The following is a 17,475-nucleotide window of genomic DNA, read 5'->3' on the forward strand; positions in this document are numbered from 1 at the left end:
TTATTCATTGTAATCTCCTCTTGAAGTCTGATGCCGGGCTCCGCGCCAATTTATAATGGTGGGGTGCTCATTTCATCCAGTGTGTTTACAGGGGACCCATAGACAACAGGGTTGCTACCAGTGCCTTCATCTTGGCCTTTGAGGGTGATTCATTGCCTGGAAAGGTCAATGTGGTGGTTACCAATGTGATGTTAAACCTATGCAGTGCCTTAAGCGCTGGAAGTTCAGGCACATGTTTCCACTGCACTTCCAGCACCACATGTCGAGACTGCGGACATCCACTGCACCCAGATACTCCATGTCGCCTCCTCCCACTTGTATCAACTATGGAGAGAACCACTCCCCCTGCTCACCAGATTGTCCAGTACTCCAAAAGGAGCGGAAAATCATGGAGTAAAAGATTCTGGAGCACCTACTTCGGGAGCAACTGGCGAAAGACAGTCCCTTGGTAGATGCTGGAACTCACTGCGGCAATTAAGGGGTGTTGGCGAGCTCTACAGCGGCATAAGTCCTTCCCTGGGGCACCTCATAGCCTTTAAACGGCTCCTTGCCTGTGCTTGGCAGCTTATCAAAAGATGGAAACAGGAGTGTTGGGAGTGAGACGTCTCAACCGTTGGGTGCCGTAAGTCACCTTCCCAAGTTTAGGCAAGGATCAGACGTCTTTGTGGGTACCAGACCCCAACAGGTGTCCCTGGCGTTAACATCAATGGCATGCTCTCTGCCGAGGCAAGCACAGTTGTTGAGCACTTGCTGAGCACTATGCTCGAGCCCCTGCATCAGAGAACTACCTCCCCCCCCCCCCTCCCCCCCCCCCCTCCCCAGCCTTTCGCACCCTCAAACAGCATATGTAAAAAGTCCTTTCGTTCACTACACGCCACAGGGAACCCTATAATGCCCCAATTACAGAGTGGGAGCTCCTCAGCTCCCTTGCACATTGCCCCAACACAGCTTCTAGGCTGGATTGGATCCACAGTCAGATGATTAAACATCTCTTGTCTGACTACAAGCGACACCTCATCATCTTCAGCCAGATCTGGTGCGATGGCATCTTTCCATCGCAATGACGGGAGAGCACCATCATTTTGGTGCTAAAACCCATAAACCCATTAAAAATCCGATTGATGCAGATAGCTATCGGCCCATGAGCCTCACCAAACTTCTCTGTAAGCTGCTGGAACGTATGGTGTGTCGGCAGTTGGGTTGGGTTCAGGACTCAAGTGGCTTACTGGCTCTGTGCCATGGCGGTTTGCGTCTGAGTCGCTCTGCCACTGATAATCTTATGTCCCTTGAGTCTACCATCCGTCAGACACCATTCCCTTGTTGCCATCTTTCTTTGATTTATGAAAAGCGTATGACACCATGACACCAACTGGCGACATCATATCCTTGCCACATTACATGAGTGCCCCACATATCCAGGAGAATGGGGTCCAGTGGGGCTTTGTCTTGAGTGTCTCTCTATTTTTAGTGACCATTAATAGTCTAGCAGCAGCTGTAGGGCCACCCTTCTCACCTTCTCTGTATGTAGATGAATTTTGCATTTCCTACTGCTCCACCAGTACTGGTGTAGCTGAGCGGTGCCTACAGGGAGCCATCCACAAGGTGCAGTCATGGGCTCTACCCCATGGCTTCCAGTTTTCGGCCACAAAGTCATGTGTTGTGCACTTCTGTTGGCATCATACCATTCATCTGGAATAACTTTACCTTGATGATGATTCACTTACTTTAGTGGAGACATGTTGATTCTTAGAACGGGTTTTTGAAGCCTGATTGACTTGGCTTCCTCGCCTTCGTCAGCGTAAGCGGAAGTGATGGCAGCAACTCAATGCCCTCTGCTGCCTGAGCGACACCAACTGGGGTGCAGATCGCTCTATGCTGCTCCAGCTATACAGAGCCCTCAGTATTCAATTCCGCCTTGACTGTGGGAGTCAGCTTTATGGTTCGGCGGTGCCCTCAGTGTTGCGTTTACTCGACCCAGTGCACCATTGCGGCATTCGACTAGCAACGGGAGCTTTTAGGACAAGTCCGGTGACCAGTGTCCTGGTGGAGGCTGGAGTCCCTCCATTGCAGGTCGGGAATGCGCAACTGCTCGCCAATTGTGTTGTACACGTTCATAGTTGTCCTGCGCATCTGACTTACTGTCTTCGTTTTCAACCCATAGTGGTTCATCTCCCACATCTTCGGCCCAGGTCAGGGCTTACAATTGCAATTCGCGTCCAATCCCTTCTATCTGAACTGGAGTTCTTGCCTTTACCATCTATACTCGAGGTCCATTCGCATACACCTCCATGGTGTACACCTAGGCCACAGCTTCGCCTGGACCTTTCACGTGGCCCAAAGGACTCGGTTCACCCTGCAGCTCTCCACTGTTACTTCCTCTCGATTCTTGACATGTGCCGAGGCTGTGAAGTAATTTACACTGATTGCTCGATGGCTGATGGTCCCGTCGGCTTCGCGTATGTCCATGGAGGACATATTGAGCAGCATTCCTTACCCCATTGCTGCAGTGTTTTCACTGCAGAGCTGGTGGCTATATCTCGTGCTCTTGAGCACGTCCGTTCATGCCCTGGGTTGTCGTTTCTTCTGTGTACTGTCTCCTTGAGCAGCCTGCAAGCTATAGACCAGTGCCACCCTCATCATCCTTTGGTAGCAACCATCCAGGAGTCCATCTATGCCCTGGAACGGTCCGGTTGTTCCGTGGTGTTTTTGTGGACCCCAGGGCACGTCGGAATCTCTGGCAACAAACTTGCCGACAGGCTAGCCAAACAGGCTACGCGGAAACCTCTAATCGATACCGGCATTCCAATAACTGACCTGCGTTCATTTTTATGCTGCCAGGTTTTTCGGCTTTGGGAGACGGAATGGCATAGTATCACTACACACAACAAACTGCCTGCCATTAATGAGACTACGAATGTGGGGCAGTCCTCCTTCCGGGCCTCTCGCAGGGACTCTGTGGTTCTCTGTCGGCTCCACGTCGGTCACGCTTGGGTGACCTCCGGCGCCATAAAGACACGCCTTAGTGTCGATGCAGCGCCCAGTCGACAGTGGCCTATATTCTGGGGCACTGCCCCACTTTGACTGCCCTGCGATGAAATCTTCGGTTACCGGACTCATTGCCGATAATTTTATCTGACAGTGCCTCATCGGCTGATTTAGTTTTACGTTTTATTCGTGAGGGTGGGTTATATCATTTGATCTAAGCTTTAGCTCGTGTCCTTCGTCCCTCTGTGTCCTCCACCCTAATGCTTTTGGGTGGAGGTTTTAATATGTTGCAGAGTGGTTGGCTTCTCGTTTTTATTCTCATGGTCAGCCATCCATGGTAATCTATTTCGTCTTTTTAATTTCTTCTACCTGTTTCTTGCATATCTGTGGGTTTCTTCTCCCTTTTGTCCACTTAAGTGTTTGTTGCCCTTCAGTTGTTATTGTAGTTTTTCCTTTCTCTCCGTTGTCAGTCTCGCTTGTTTTATTCTTACCCTTGTGGCATTGTTTTATTCGGAACAAGAGATCGATGACCTAGCAGTTTGGTCCCTTTCCCCTTCTTTTAAACCAACCAACTAACTCAGGTTCACATTAGTTCATGAAGTCAGTTACACAGAGAAAAAATATTCATTAAAGGTTTCCTACCACATTGTCTTTTTTAAGTTAATTACTAAATAATTATTCCGAGGGGGATGAGACAGAATGGAGTGGGGACCCCAACTGTGTGTCACACTACCAGTGGAAGTTGTAGATTGAGAGGATGCATCACATAGCCATACATTTATGGAAGCTATTGTTGGAAATAAGTTTTCCAGAAATGCTATCTACAAATAGTCTGATGCTGAATCAGTGAACAATATGTCAAGCAAAAGAACAGTCCATAAAATTATCTAAAAGGTAGGCTCAACAGTTTGTCTATAGTAACAAACAACAACAACAGAGAAAGAATAGTTTCTGAATTGCTGTTGATTAAAAAAAACAGGCTTCGAAAATCCATGTTAGAAGACCAACTCGACATTTTGGCTTCGATCAATATTGAAAGTGAGATTTTTAAGCAACTAAGTTATGAAGAGTCCATAAGTAGCTTCATTAGAATTAAATGCAAGTGCAAACTAATTAGCCAGTATAGTTATTTAAATAATTTTAAGGATGATTATTTGGGAAAGTATTCTATTTGAAATAAATATGAATAAAATTTACTTGGCAGTTACATTTGTTTTGTTAACTTGGGTTCGCCTTTCATTTAGTTACTTAGTTTCACTTTCCATGGATCATTTTATGCGATAAATCGTAACAATGTGGAATGAGTCATTTCACATTCATGTGACAAATTAATTTGTAAATCTGGCTACATGCTGAACATTTATAAGCATAGGTGTTTGCCTATAGTGATGGATTTTTTATGAATCCCAACTTTTTATTCTTTTTTTAAAAAATGTGGTTGTTCAGAGTGATCTTGATAATTCGTATTGAATATATAAATGGTTTATTTTTTTTTATTTCGCAATCTAATCAGTTATCAAATCACAAATTGCATGGTAGAATTTTGTGCAATTAAATGATAAACTGTAAATACTGTGTTGTAGATTTTTAAATGGATAATTGCTCTAAGTGTCATTTTTGCAGGTTAGTTGTCACAAAATTTCCCCAAGTAATAATCACACTACAGTTTCAACCTTGGTGTATATAGATTCTGACTCGAAATTGTCTTCCATTGGCCTCTTAATCTTTGCAGAGACAATTGCCTCTTTCCTTACAGTTACACAACTGATTCCACTGTGAATTCTGCACCATGCACACCTTACAAACACCTACTCCAGCCCCATCACTGGCAAAATGTGCAACATTGCAGTAAATACACAGAGACATGTGAAATTACTCATACCATTTACCAGCTAATCTAAGTCCACAGTACAGATTTTACATAGTGATGCCCACGATCAAACTGGTACATTATGGTTGTTAATGAATTAGTGGATATCCAGTAATCCAGTTGTTGTGCACACTCTACTCTACACTATGACTCCTTGAGTGCCTGCAATACCACACTGGCCATTTATATCCTCTCATCCAACAGTTTTCCCGAAAAAACTATGCACCCTTTCGATCGTGTCTTCTATGTAGATCCTACTCTTGCTGTGCACTCCTTTTTTTTCATGTGGCATTCAAGTATTATTTCCTTTCATCCATATTTTTCTTTTCCTTTGTGTTCCTTCTGTCAAATTCATTGCTTTTACTTGTTACACTTTGTATTAATTGTTCATCTTGCTATTCTTTCAACTACACTTATATTTACTCCTTAGTCTATCACTACCTTCTACAATCTTTTAACTGAAGCTGACACAGTGTTTTTATTGTTTTGCTATCTTTGACCTCCCGATTTATCTCGTACCATTTTCTTTATTCTGGACACACTTCCTCATCATACTTTGTGGATCCCTCTGAACCTGGTTTCTGGGTTACCTGTGCCATTGTTGCATTTTCTCTCTTCTCTTCAAAGAAGGAACTGTTGGTTTACCCAGCTAGAAATAGTGTTTTTTGTTATTTGTTTGTTTCCTTTCAAAGAAGGAAACCAATAAAGTATTTTTCGTTATTTTTTTATTTGTGTTTAATTTAAATAGTAGTTCCATAGTTAAACTCTGCTGTTTTTATTTTATTTATTTATATTTAATTTTATGAGACTGGTTTTGAGTTCATATCTCCATTCTCATGTCCCCATTCTTGTGAAACTAAAACCTGGCATAATCACTGGTCAATCGTGAAAAATTTTTGTTTTTCGGTTTATTATGTGGAGCAAGGTGAAACAGTAGTTAGGACACTGGACTTGCGTTTGGGATGAGCTGGGTTCAACTCCCAACTGGGTATCCAGATTTAGGTTTTCTGTGGTTTCTTAAATTGAGTTTTGTGAATATCTGGATAGTTCTTGTCCAAAAGACACAGCTAATTTTGTGAGACTTAGCCAATACTGTTTAGTCATTTTACTTTGTTCGTATTCTTTCTGCATAGATTTTTCCTTCTATATTCGTTTTTACTTTTCATTCGATCACTACCATACTCAAAAGTGGCACAGTTTTGAGTTGTGCTGCCTGAAGGTAATTAATGGACATCCCAGTAGTTTATGTGAATTTAACTGGTTTATTTAGTATTTCATAAGAGTTTGTTGTAAACAGCTTTAGGGGACAGACATGGGCAAATTGCTTGATGAAAGGCATTTCCAGTCCAATAGAAGAGTTAATTTAGAGATTCAGTATTTGATAAGTTTTCTGTCTCCATTGTAGGACCTATACAAGAGAAATAAAGACTGCCTGAAAACATTGATGCATGTGTGAAGACAAACAGGCATATATTTGCATTTTATAAGAGAATTACATAGGGACCAACATTTGATGGTACTACAAACACTCTGAAAAGCACAATTTCTTCACTATGATTATGTAGAATATTTCATTATTAAAGTAATAATAGGCTTGTTTACAATTAGAATGTATATTTTATATACTAAAGAATGAAGCTTTAAAGTGTACCAGTTTTAATCTCTCTTCATTCTTCCAATAGCAAGAAGATATATTAGCAACAAATCCAAAAGGAAAGTTTGTGATGATAATTCCACCTCCCAATGTTACTGGATCTCTTCATTTAGGACATGCGCTGACAAATTCTATTGAAGATGCCATTACAAGATGGTGAGTGTAAAGTTCAGTTTGATAATTATTGAACAATTTTTCTGAGTTTCACATTTCAGTCACATAATATTTATCTTAGTTGTTGTTGTTGTTGTTGTTGTTGTTGTGGTCTTCAGTCCAGAGACTGGTTTCATGCAGCTTTCCATGTTACTCTATCCTGCCACTTCATCTCCGAATAACTACTGCAACCTTCTGAATCTGCTTAGTGTGTTCATCTCTTGGTTTGCCACTACGATTTTTACCCTCCACACTTCCCTCCAATACTAAATTGGTGATCCCTTGATGCCTCAGCATGTGTCCTACCAACTGATTCCTTCTTCTAGTCAAGGTATGCCACAAATTCTTCTCCTCCCCGATTCTATTCAGTACCTCCTCATTAGTTACATGATCTACCCATCTAATCTTCAGCATTCTTCTGTAGCTCCACATTTCGAAAGGTGTACTCTGTTCTTGTCTAAACCATTTATTGTCCACGTTTCACTTCCACACATGGCTACTCTCCATACGAATACTTTCAGCAAAGACTTCCTGACACCTAATTCTATACGCCACGTTAACAAATTTCTCTTCTTTCCTTGCCATTGCCAGTCTACATTTGAGCTTTCCCTTCTTTGCTTAGAATTGGTTTTCCATCTGTATGGTTTTCATACATGTGGTTCTATTTCCTCCAGAGGTCTCTTTAATTTTCCTGCAGGCAGTATCTATCTTACCGTTGTGATACATACTTCTACATCCTTACGTTTGTCCTCTAGCCATCCCTGCTTAGCCATTTTGCATTTTTTGTTGATCTCATTTTTGAGATGTTTGTATTCCTTTTCGCCTGCTTCATTTCCTGCATTTCATATTTTATCCTTTCATCAGTTTAATTCAATATCTCTTCTGTTACTGAAGGATTTCTACTAGCCCTCGTCTTTTTACCTACTTGATCCCCTGTTGCCTTCACTATTTAATCTCTCAAAGCTGCCATTTCTTCTTCTTTCTTCCAGTTTACCCAAGTTTCATCTCCTTAAATTCCTATCTTTTTGTAGCGTCTTCAGTTGTAATCTGCAGCTCATAACCAGTAAATTGTGGTCAGAGTCCACATCTTCCCTGGAAATGTCTTACAATTTAAAACCTGGTTCCTAAATCTCTGTCTTACCATTATATGATCTATCTGAAACATTTCAGTGTCTTCAGGTTTCTTCCACTTTTTACAACCTTCTTTCATGATTCTTAAACCAAATGTTAGTTATAATTAAGTTATGCTCTGGGCAAAATTCTACCTGGCGGCTTCCTCTTTCTTTCCCCTCAGGGGGCTCGCAGTTCTTCCGTGAGTTCGTGCTCGGCACACACAGGGCTCCGAGCTATTGCAGCCAATTCTTCCTTCCCTGGCTACATTTCCTTCACCCTGCCCTCCTTCCCTATCCTCTCTCCTTCCCCTTTGCTCCCTCCTTCCCCTCTTGGTGTTCTGATTTATATCAACCTTGCTGTCCACCTGGTTTGCTGTATTGATTGCAATTTTGTTCCTTTTGCCTGTTCTTTCATCCTTTCTGGTGTTGGGTAGGTCCCTGTTTGAGGTTGGACCTCCACTTCTGAATTTCCTGTTTTGAGTATGAGCCATTTGGGGAAGAACTCTCTCCCTAGCATCTGCAGTGTAGATTCCTCTCCCCCCTTCCTTCTCCCCTCTCTTCCCCATTGTAGCCTCCTTCCACCCTGCTATGTCACCAGCACTTGTAGCCAATCCGTGTGATGGGGCTGTTATGTACCCATGTGGCTGAGCCCCCTGACAACACAGGGGTCACAGTACTAATACCTGAGCTGTTTCCTCTGCGTGTATGCCAAGGAGTGGTTGCTTATCTTTGGGCATTGGAACTCCTGGCAATGGCCACGTGCCAGACGGCCCTTTCTTTGGCTGGATGGCACCCATGGGGAGAGCCCCTGGTCAGAGTGGGTGGTATCAGGGCAGATGCTTGGCATATGAACTATATCAAGCTGTAGAAACCTGGCCATTCTCCAACAGCTATCTCTTCGAATGGTGAAGGATCATTCAAAGCTTCTTCGTATGACCCAGCAAACTTCCCTTCCCTCGCTACCCCATGGGAGGAGGGCCAGGCTCACCATCTTGGGCTGAAACATATTCCCCATTACCTCGTCAGCCCTAGGACAGATGGGGGCACATTCACCGCCACAAAGACATTGTTTTTTGTGGAAAGTATCGAGGACAAGTTTGGTGAAGTGGAGTCTCTTAGTAAGATGCGGTCGGTCTCCGTGTTGATCAAAGCTGCTTCTGCCACCTAATCCCCATCTCTTCATGCCTGTGTTGTCTTGGTGATGTCCCAGTATCTATTACTCCTCACCAATCTCTGAGTATTGTCCAGGGAGTGGTTTTCATAGAGACATCTTCCTGCAAACTGAAGAGGAACTCCGGGCTAATCTGGAGTGGCGTGGCATTCATTTTATTCGACATGTGCATAAGGGTCACAAAGGTAACCGCATCGATACTGGTGCCTTTATTCTGGCTTTTGAGGGGGATACCCTCCCAGAATAGGTCAAGGTTACAGATGTAACATTAACCCGTACATCCCTCCACTAATGCGATGCTTTTGGTGCTTGCGTTTTAGGCATATGTCTTCCTGCTGTACGGCGGACCCTCTGTGTGCTGACTGGACACCCAATCCATGAGGGAAGCCCCTGTGTTCTGCCACCTGTGTGTGTCAATTCGACTTTTGCCTGTGTTACTTCATTTCCTCCTCCTACCTCTTCCTTACCCCAGCCCCATCACCCTCCGCTGCAGCTCCTGAGACCTCCCATCCAGGAGCAACTCCTCCTCCCCAGCAGAAGTAGTGCCCCCCTTCTTTGGCACCTGCTGGTGATCAGGCTTCCACCCAGGACCCCTCTGCCTGGCGTCTCTCGGGCCAGAGGACTCCTATCACCACTTGGCCACGAGACGTGCCATCTGTGCATCCCAAGGCCACCCATTCTCTTTCGGTTTTAGATCTTGCCTGCCCTCCTCCACCTCAAAAAGAGAAGATGAAGAAACGTAAGGGCCCACCTGGTGCCTCTTGGAGGTGCCATTTCCCTCCTTGCAACATGAGTCTGATATCTTATTTATGAATGTCACCCCATCTTTGTCAGTGACGACTACTGGCCAGATGACATGACCACCTCTTGTCTTCTTTACGTCTAACCTGGACTCTCACCACACGATCATCCAGTGGAATTGAATGAATACTATTGTCACCTGACAGAAATGCAATATTTTGTCTCCTCCTATTCTTCAAGAAACACATTTCCATGATGACCACTCTCCAACATTTCGTGATTATCGGGTGTTGTGTCGGAACTGTGCTGGCCTCCAGGGCAACATCGAGTGGGGTCTGCACTTTGGTTCCGTCTGATGTCATTAGTGACTGGGGCTTCCATAGTCCCCTTCCAATTTTTATCTGTGAGTTTTTATCTCACTGGCTTTTCCAGGTTCGAGTTGTCACTTCACTCAGCTCCCCTCGAATTCAGGAGAACGGTATCCCACAGGGTTCTGTGCTAAGTGTCACACTCTTCCTCATTGCCATCAATGGGCTTGTGATATCTGTTGGGCATCTGGTTACACCAGCATTGTACAACAATTTTTGCATCTGGTGCAGCTCCCACTTGGTAGCATCTGCTTAGCACTGGCTCCAAGGTGCCATCCAGCAGGTTCAGTTTTCTCCCTCCACAACACAGGTTATGCATTTTTGTCATTGACCCACAGTACACCCTTATCCATAGCATTATTTAAGCAACCAGCTCCTCAATGCTGTAGCACAGTCCTGTTTCTTGGGCCTTATTTTTGATAACAATCTGACATGGCTGCCCCACATTCGCCACCTAAAAACTACATGTATGCGGAAACTTAGTGCTCTCCAACTCCTGGCCCACACATTTTGGGGTGTGGACCGTTCCACTCTTCTCCATCTTTACCGTGCTCTGGTCTTGTCCAGAAAAGTTTATGGTAGTCAGGTTTATGGCACAGCAGCTCCTCCCACTTTAAAACTTCCTGAATCTGTTCACCATTGTGGAGTGTATCTGGCTGTTGGTGCCTTTCGCACTAGTCCCATTGACAGTCTCCTCCCAGAAGTGGGGATGTCCCTTCTACAAAAGTGTTGGAGCCAACTCCTGGTTCCTTATGCAATCACCATTCGTCAATTCCCTGACCATCCCCTGTACCCTGTGCTCTTTGCCAACGAGGGATGTCTCCCTTTTTACACCCGCCCGCGGGTATGATTGCTGGTTGGCATGTGTCTCACTTCCCCCTGTTGGGACCTCCATCTCCACTCACTGGAATGCACCCCGTGTCTTTCCTCCCACATCCCCCCTTAGATGGTGCCTAGACCACGGATTAGGACCGATCTATTCCAGGGTCCTAAGATCTCTGTTGCTCCTATGGTTTTCTGGCATCTTGTATGTGCCTTCCTTTCAGAGTTCTTTTACACTGACGGTTCTAAGACAATTGATAAGGTGGGATACATTTTCATGTCTCCTACTGGCCTCGAGCACCATTTACTGCTGGGATCACATAGTGTGTTCATAGCAGAGCTTCTAGCCATTCACAGAACCCTCCTTTTCGTTTCTCAGACCTCCGTTTGCAGTGTTTTAATTTGTTCAGACTCAATGATCAGCCTGCAGGCAATTGACCAATGCTAATCTTGTCACCCTTGGTCTCTGCTATCCATGACCTTCTCTCTGCCCTTGGTTGTGCCGTCTGCTCAGTTGTCTTTCTCTGCGTACCAAGTCATGTGGGCATCCCAGGGTTTGGCTAGAGAAACAGATACTTACCCTCACATCCTTTCATGATTCTAGCTGCGGATTTGTGGATCTACATCAAATCTCTCTTTGCCCAAAAGTGAAATGACATCTGGTGCACTACTGCTCATAGCAATAAACTCCGCACTGCAGTTTGGCACTCTTCCTTCTGCTCCTCTCCAATGGAGTCTACTGTTTTATGCTGTCTACGCATTGGTCATACCCATTGTTTCCTCCTATGTAACAACCCAGCCCCACATTTCAGTTGGGCTGTTCGTGCCAGGATCCTCAGCTGAGAAACCTAGTGCAACTGACTACTGCACTTGAGATGGCATGGCTCCACATTCCTGTAGGTATCTTCCAGAACCTCATTGACTCTCTCCCTGCATGTCCCACAGTGGTTTTCCCAGCAAAAGGTGTTATTGACAGGTAGTTACTGTAACTGGACAATGTAGTATCACACTTTTCAGGCCAATTATTAAAGCCCAAGTTACAAAATTTTGTTTGATTTACATGGCACCAAGGAACTTATTGCTTCTGATGGATGAGAACTGTCACCATGGAATTTGCCAAATGTATGTTAAATGAGAAATATTGTCTTCGATTGTGATTTACACTTTCTTGTAATTCTACACAATGTACTGTTAGATGAAAATTTAAATCATCATCAAGTGTATAATTCTGATGAAATGGCACTTCGGGTTTCATGATGAACACAGACACAATTACCCCCCTCTTTGCCACGAATAAATCTGGTAGCCATAATCTGAAAAGGCAAAAGTAAAAGCCTGATATAGTTCAAGCATGTAAATATACACTGAAGCGTCAAAGAAACTGGTGTAGGCATGCGTATTCAAATAGAGAGAGATGTAAACAAGCAAAATGTGGTACTGTGGTCGGCAACTCCTGTATAAGACAAAAAGTGTCTGGCGCAGTTCTTAGATCAGTTACTGCTGTTACAATGGCAGGTTATCAAGATTTAAGCAAGTTCTAACGTGGTGTTATAGTTGGTGCACTAGCAATGGGACACAGCATCTCTGAGGTAGCGATGAAGTGGGAATTTTCCCATATGACCATTTCAGGAGTGTACTGTGAATATCAGGAATCTGGTAAAACATCAAATCTCAAACATCGCTGTGGCCAGAAGAAGGTCCTGCAAGAACCGGACCAATGACGACTGAAGAGAATCGTTCAACGTGACAGAAATGCAACCCTTCCACAAATTGCTGCAGATTTCAATGCTGGGTCATCAGCAAGTGTCAACATGCGAACCAGTCAACAAAACATCATCGATATTGGCTTTTGAAGTTTAAGGCCCACTCGTATACCCTTGATGACTGCACGACACAAAGCTTTATGCCTTGCCTGGGCCCGTCAACACCGACATTAGACTGTTAACTGGAAACATGTTGCCTGGTTGGTCGAGTCTCGTTTCAAATTGTATCGAGCGGATGGATGTGTACAGATATGGAGATAACCCCATGAATCGATGGACACTGCATGTCAGCAGGGCACTGTTCAAGCTGGGGGAGGCTCTGTAATGTTGTTGGCTGTGTGCAGTTGGAGTGATATGGGACCTCTGATACGTCTAGATATGACTCTGACAGGTGACATGTGCGTAAGCATCCTGTCTGGACACTTGCAGCCCTTCATGTCCATTGTGCATTCCAATGGACTTGGGCAATTCCAGCAGGATAGTGTCCAGAATTGTTATAGAGTTGCTCCAAGAATGCTCTTCTGAGTTTCAACACTTCTGCTGGCCACCAAACTCCCCAGACATGAACATTATTGAGCACATCTGGGACGCCTTGCAACATGCTGTTCAGAAGAAATCTCCACCGTCTCGTACTCTTACATATTTATGGAGAGCCCTGCAGGATTCATGGTGTCATTTCCCTCTAGCACTACTTCGGACATTAGTCAAGTCCGTGCCATATTGTGTTGTGCACTTCTGCGTGCTCGCGGGGGCCCTGTACTATATTAGGCAGGGGTATTAGTTTCTCTGGCTCTTCACTGTTTAATCATTACAGTTCATTTACATTCATTCAAAGAATATTTGGATTACATGTGAACATCTCCATAAAGTGGTCTCAAGAAGACTTTGATATGTCAGTAAGAAAGCACCTTTAGATCATGTAAGTTGAGAGAAGCAGCTCAACTAATCTTTGATCACTATCAAGCTCACCTACCTGTTGATGTGTTGTAGTCATAAGATGGAAAATGAAAACTTTTGCCTACATGCACAGTGGCATTAATGTAGCCACTGGATCAGGGCATCGTACAAGCATTTAATACTCATTGTTGTTATGAATTTTTCACTTCAATAGTAAATTCAGGTGAGGAAATGGAAACATTCATCAATTTTTATACGTGAAGAATGTTGTATATTCAGTAGGCCTGGCATGTCTAATGATCAGTCTTACGACTAGTAGGAATTGTTGGAACAAGTGTCCCATTGAAGGAAATGCAACAAATGAAGAATGTAGTGACACAGGTTTCAACATTAAGAGCATTCAGTCAACACATGACACTCTGGAGTGCAGTATTGATATTGAATGCTTGAACATTGGGCAGTCATTGACAACGAGGCTCCAATTTCAGAGGTCATGGTTGATAGTATTGTTATTGATTCTGTACGAAATGAGAGTGGTACAATGGTTTGAGATGAGGAAGAAGAAGAGAACATAGATGATGATCCCAGCTTACATAAACTATTTGATAGTATTAATAAAGTAATTATGTGAATGGATAGGTAAAGTGAACCAAACCATATTTAGTTCTTGCACCTGATGAACAAAAGCAATATTCACAAAAGAAAAAAAAAACTGACTTCTTTAAAGCAATAGAAAAATGAATCTATAGTAGCTTGGAGACGGTGTTGTAAATAATCATGTAATTTGTAGTGTATTTTAAGTGCCATAGTGCAGTACATTATTTTATTGGAATTACTATAGTGCTATTTTTTGGTTACTGTTTGAGTGAAGTTTCTGAGCTACCCATGCATAGTTTGTGATTCCTCAGCTCACTCTTGACATACTATAGTTGTGCTATAATGTGGGGGTAAATCAGTCTTTCAACAACTGCATTATATCTACTGTGTTTATGGATCATGGTACATTTTTTTCATTTCATTCATTTACACTTTTTATTCTGTTTTATAATTTTTTTCAGAAGAATCACATATAGGTAAAAAAAAAAGTGTGGTTCTTCATGTGTCACAGTAGTTAGCATTACAACAGCATTGTATAAATGTTGTGGATGTCTTTAATGAAAGCAGATCTCCAGCACAATTATGCTATTACCTTTTAAACCATTTGTTTTTGTGTAATAGTAGATGTGGTCCCTAGACAAGTTTGCCTCTTTAATAACTGACTTCAGTGTCAGGACACATGGCCATACATGAAGGGGTCAGTAGAAGAAAGTGCTAACCTAACTGAACGTAATTTGAATTACTATATGTTATATGCTAGTAAAATTCAAACGTAGGAACATAGGTACAGCAGGGTAAAACAATTTTTTTTCATAACTTGGTACCAGTATGTGGTGCATTTGTGTACACAATGCACAACATTTTCTGACTAATGCTTATTAAAGTGAGTGTTAGCACTTTCTTCCAGCCCCCTGCGGGTCTGGGGATTGGAATAGGCCCGCAGTATTCCTGCTTGTTGAGGTGACTTTTTGGCCCTATAAGTTCAGGACCCATTTTATGATTTGATCTGTCACTTTCCAAATTCTACAGAAGTGCATACCATATGGGGAAGGAATCTTTATGTGGTGCACCAGTTATCTGCAGTGCCATTATATTCGATCTCCGGAACCTCTTCTTGTCATTGCTTTGTATCTCCATCTGCAGTTCAACTATTTGGGCGAGGACTCTTTCTGGGGTACATCATTTTCTTCCGTTGTCTCCTGTCCTCTTTCGCCCCCATGACAATATTGGATATCTGTGCACCCAATATCCAACACGATAGCCAGTCCGTTGTGGTGGGGCCGTCATGTACCAGTTTGGTGGTAGCCCCCTGACAACATAGGTATCACACTGCTTATGCCTGAGCTGCAAACTCCCCATGTATGCCAAGGAGTAGACACCCGTCTTCTTTGGGCATCAGGACTCCTGGTAACGGCCGTCATGCCAGGTGGCCTTTTGCTGTGGCTGGGTGGTGCCCATGGGGAGAGGCCCTGATCAGAGTGGGTGGCATTAGGGTGGATGACCAGCAATGAAACGGACCAAGTTATCGCTTCCTGGTGACCGTACGGCGCCGGCAGTCTTTTAAGAAGGGAAAGATCGAATACAATGTTGACAGGTATGACCCTAAAACGTTTCCCTCACTCGCCTTTCCATGGGAGGAATGTAGGGCTACAGAAAGAAAAGAGCCACATTCGCCTTGGCATTTAGTCTGCAGCAGAATGGATGGGGACTCCTTTCTACCTACGAAGCCTCAATTTTTTGTTGAACATCGTGAGGATAAGTTTGGGGAATTGACATTGCTGTCCAAGATGAGAAATAGTGCAGTCTTGATTAAGACAGCATCCCCGGCCCAGTCCCGGGCCTTACTTGCCTGTGACCAACTGGGTGATATTCCTGTTTCCGTCATTCCCCATAAACGCCTCAACATGATCCAAGGGATTATTTTCCATTTCCTCTTGCAATCTGACGATGGGCTCCGCACCAATTTAGAATGGCGAGGTGTTCATTTCATCCGGTGCACTTACAGGGGACCCAAAGACAATAGGGTTGCTATTGGTGTCTTCATCTTGGCCTTTGAGGGTGATTCTTTGCCTGAAAAGGTCAAGGTGATGGTTTACCGCTGTGACATTAAACCATACATCCCTTCCCCTATGCGGTCCTTTACATGCTGGAAGTTTGGGCACATGTCTCCCCACTGCAATTCCAGTGCTACATGTTGAGACTGCAGAAATCCACTGCATCCAAATACTCCATGTGCATCTCCTCCCACTTGTATCAGCTGTGGAGAGCACCACTTCCCTTGCTCACCAGACTACAAAGCACTGCAAAAGGAGAGGAAAATAGTGGAGTACAAGACCCTGGGCCAGTTGACTTACCAAGAGGCTAAATGTAAATTTAACAATTACACCACATTGAGTTGACTTCCACACATGCTGCAGCTATTTTCAACATCACTATCACAGGTGATGGTAATTCCACGCTCTGTGTCTCGAACAGTGGGCCGTTTAGGCCACCAGAATACATGTGCCCCTTGGCGTTAGGGGGCAAATCTTCTTCTGTTGCTCCCAAAGCATCTACTTTGGGAGCAATATCCCCTCAAACTCAGGGGACATCAATTCCCCTCCCCCCCTTCCCCAGTCGGAGAAGAAACAGCGTTCTCTAGCTCCACTCGGGTGGAAGGGGTCTCTTGGGACTCTCTCTTCCAAGGTCTCCACCAATACCACAGCGGACACTCTCCAGTGCTTAAAGGAGCCAAAACCTGCTGGACAAAGAGCTTCACGGTCTTCCACTGTGCCTGAAGCTGCTTCGGAGGAGTCCTCTATGCAAGCCCCTAAAGAGAAGTGAAAGGCCAAGCAAACCCAGAAGAAGACTGCTAAGAAACAGGACCCGGTAGCTCCAACACAACCACCCCTTCCGGTTCTGCATCTGAGGATGAGGTGAAGATTTTAGCATCCCCTGAGAACCTGGATCTCACTGATGCCTCATCCACAATAGGAATGGATACCAATAGTCAATCAGATAATGTCATCCTCCAGTGGAATTGCTGCAGTTTTTTCCACGACATGGCTGAGCTACGGCAACTGTTAAGCCTTACACCTGCTTTCTGCATTGCCTTCCAGGAAACCTGGTTCCTGGAAATGTGGACCCCTGCCCTCCGTGGCCATAGGGGATATTGCAAGAGCCGTAGTGAATATAATAGTGTATCAGGTGAAGTGTTTGTGTGTATGTCCTGAACTCAGTATGCAGTGAACCTGTGCCCCTTCAAACCATTCTTGAAGCTGTGGCTGTCGGGATAACGATGACGCAGGAATAACTGTCTGCAACGTTTATCTTCCTCCAGATGATGCAGTACTGCTGATCATA

The 17,475-nt window shown here is 44.0% G+C and overlaps 1 protein-coding gene across 1 annotated transcript in view; it reads left to right on the forward strand.

Annotated features, from left to right (window-relative positions):
* The window catches only part of LOC126481218 (valine--tRNA ligase), a 209,189-nt gene that overhangs the window by 9,333 nt on the left and 182,381 nt on the right, over window positions 1-17,475 (forward strand). Inside the window, exon 3 of the mRNA XM_050104822.1 lies at window positions 6,538-6,665. Coding sequence (XP_049960779.1) covers window positions 6,538-6,665 — 128 coding nt within the window. The remainder of the gene's footprint in view (window positions 1-6,537; window positions 6,666-17,475) is intronic.

Source organism: Schistocerca serialis, chromosome 5 (genome assembly GCF_023864345.2).
Source record: "Schistocerca serialis cubense isolate TAMUIC-IGC-003099 chromosome 5, iqSchSeri2.2, whole genome shotgun sequence".
In the NCBI taxonomy this organism is placed as follows: domain Eukaryota; kingdom Metazoa; phylum Arthropoda; class Insecta; order Orthoptera; family Acrididae; genus Schistocerca; species Schistocerca serialis.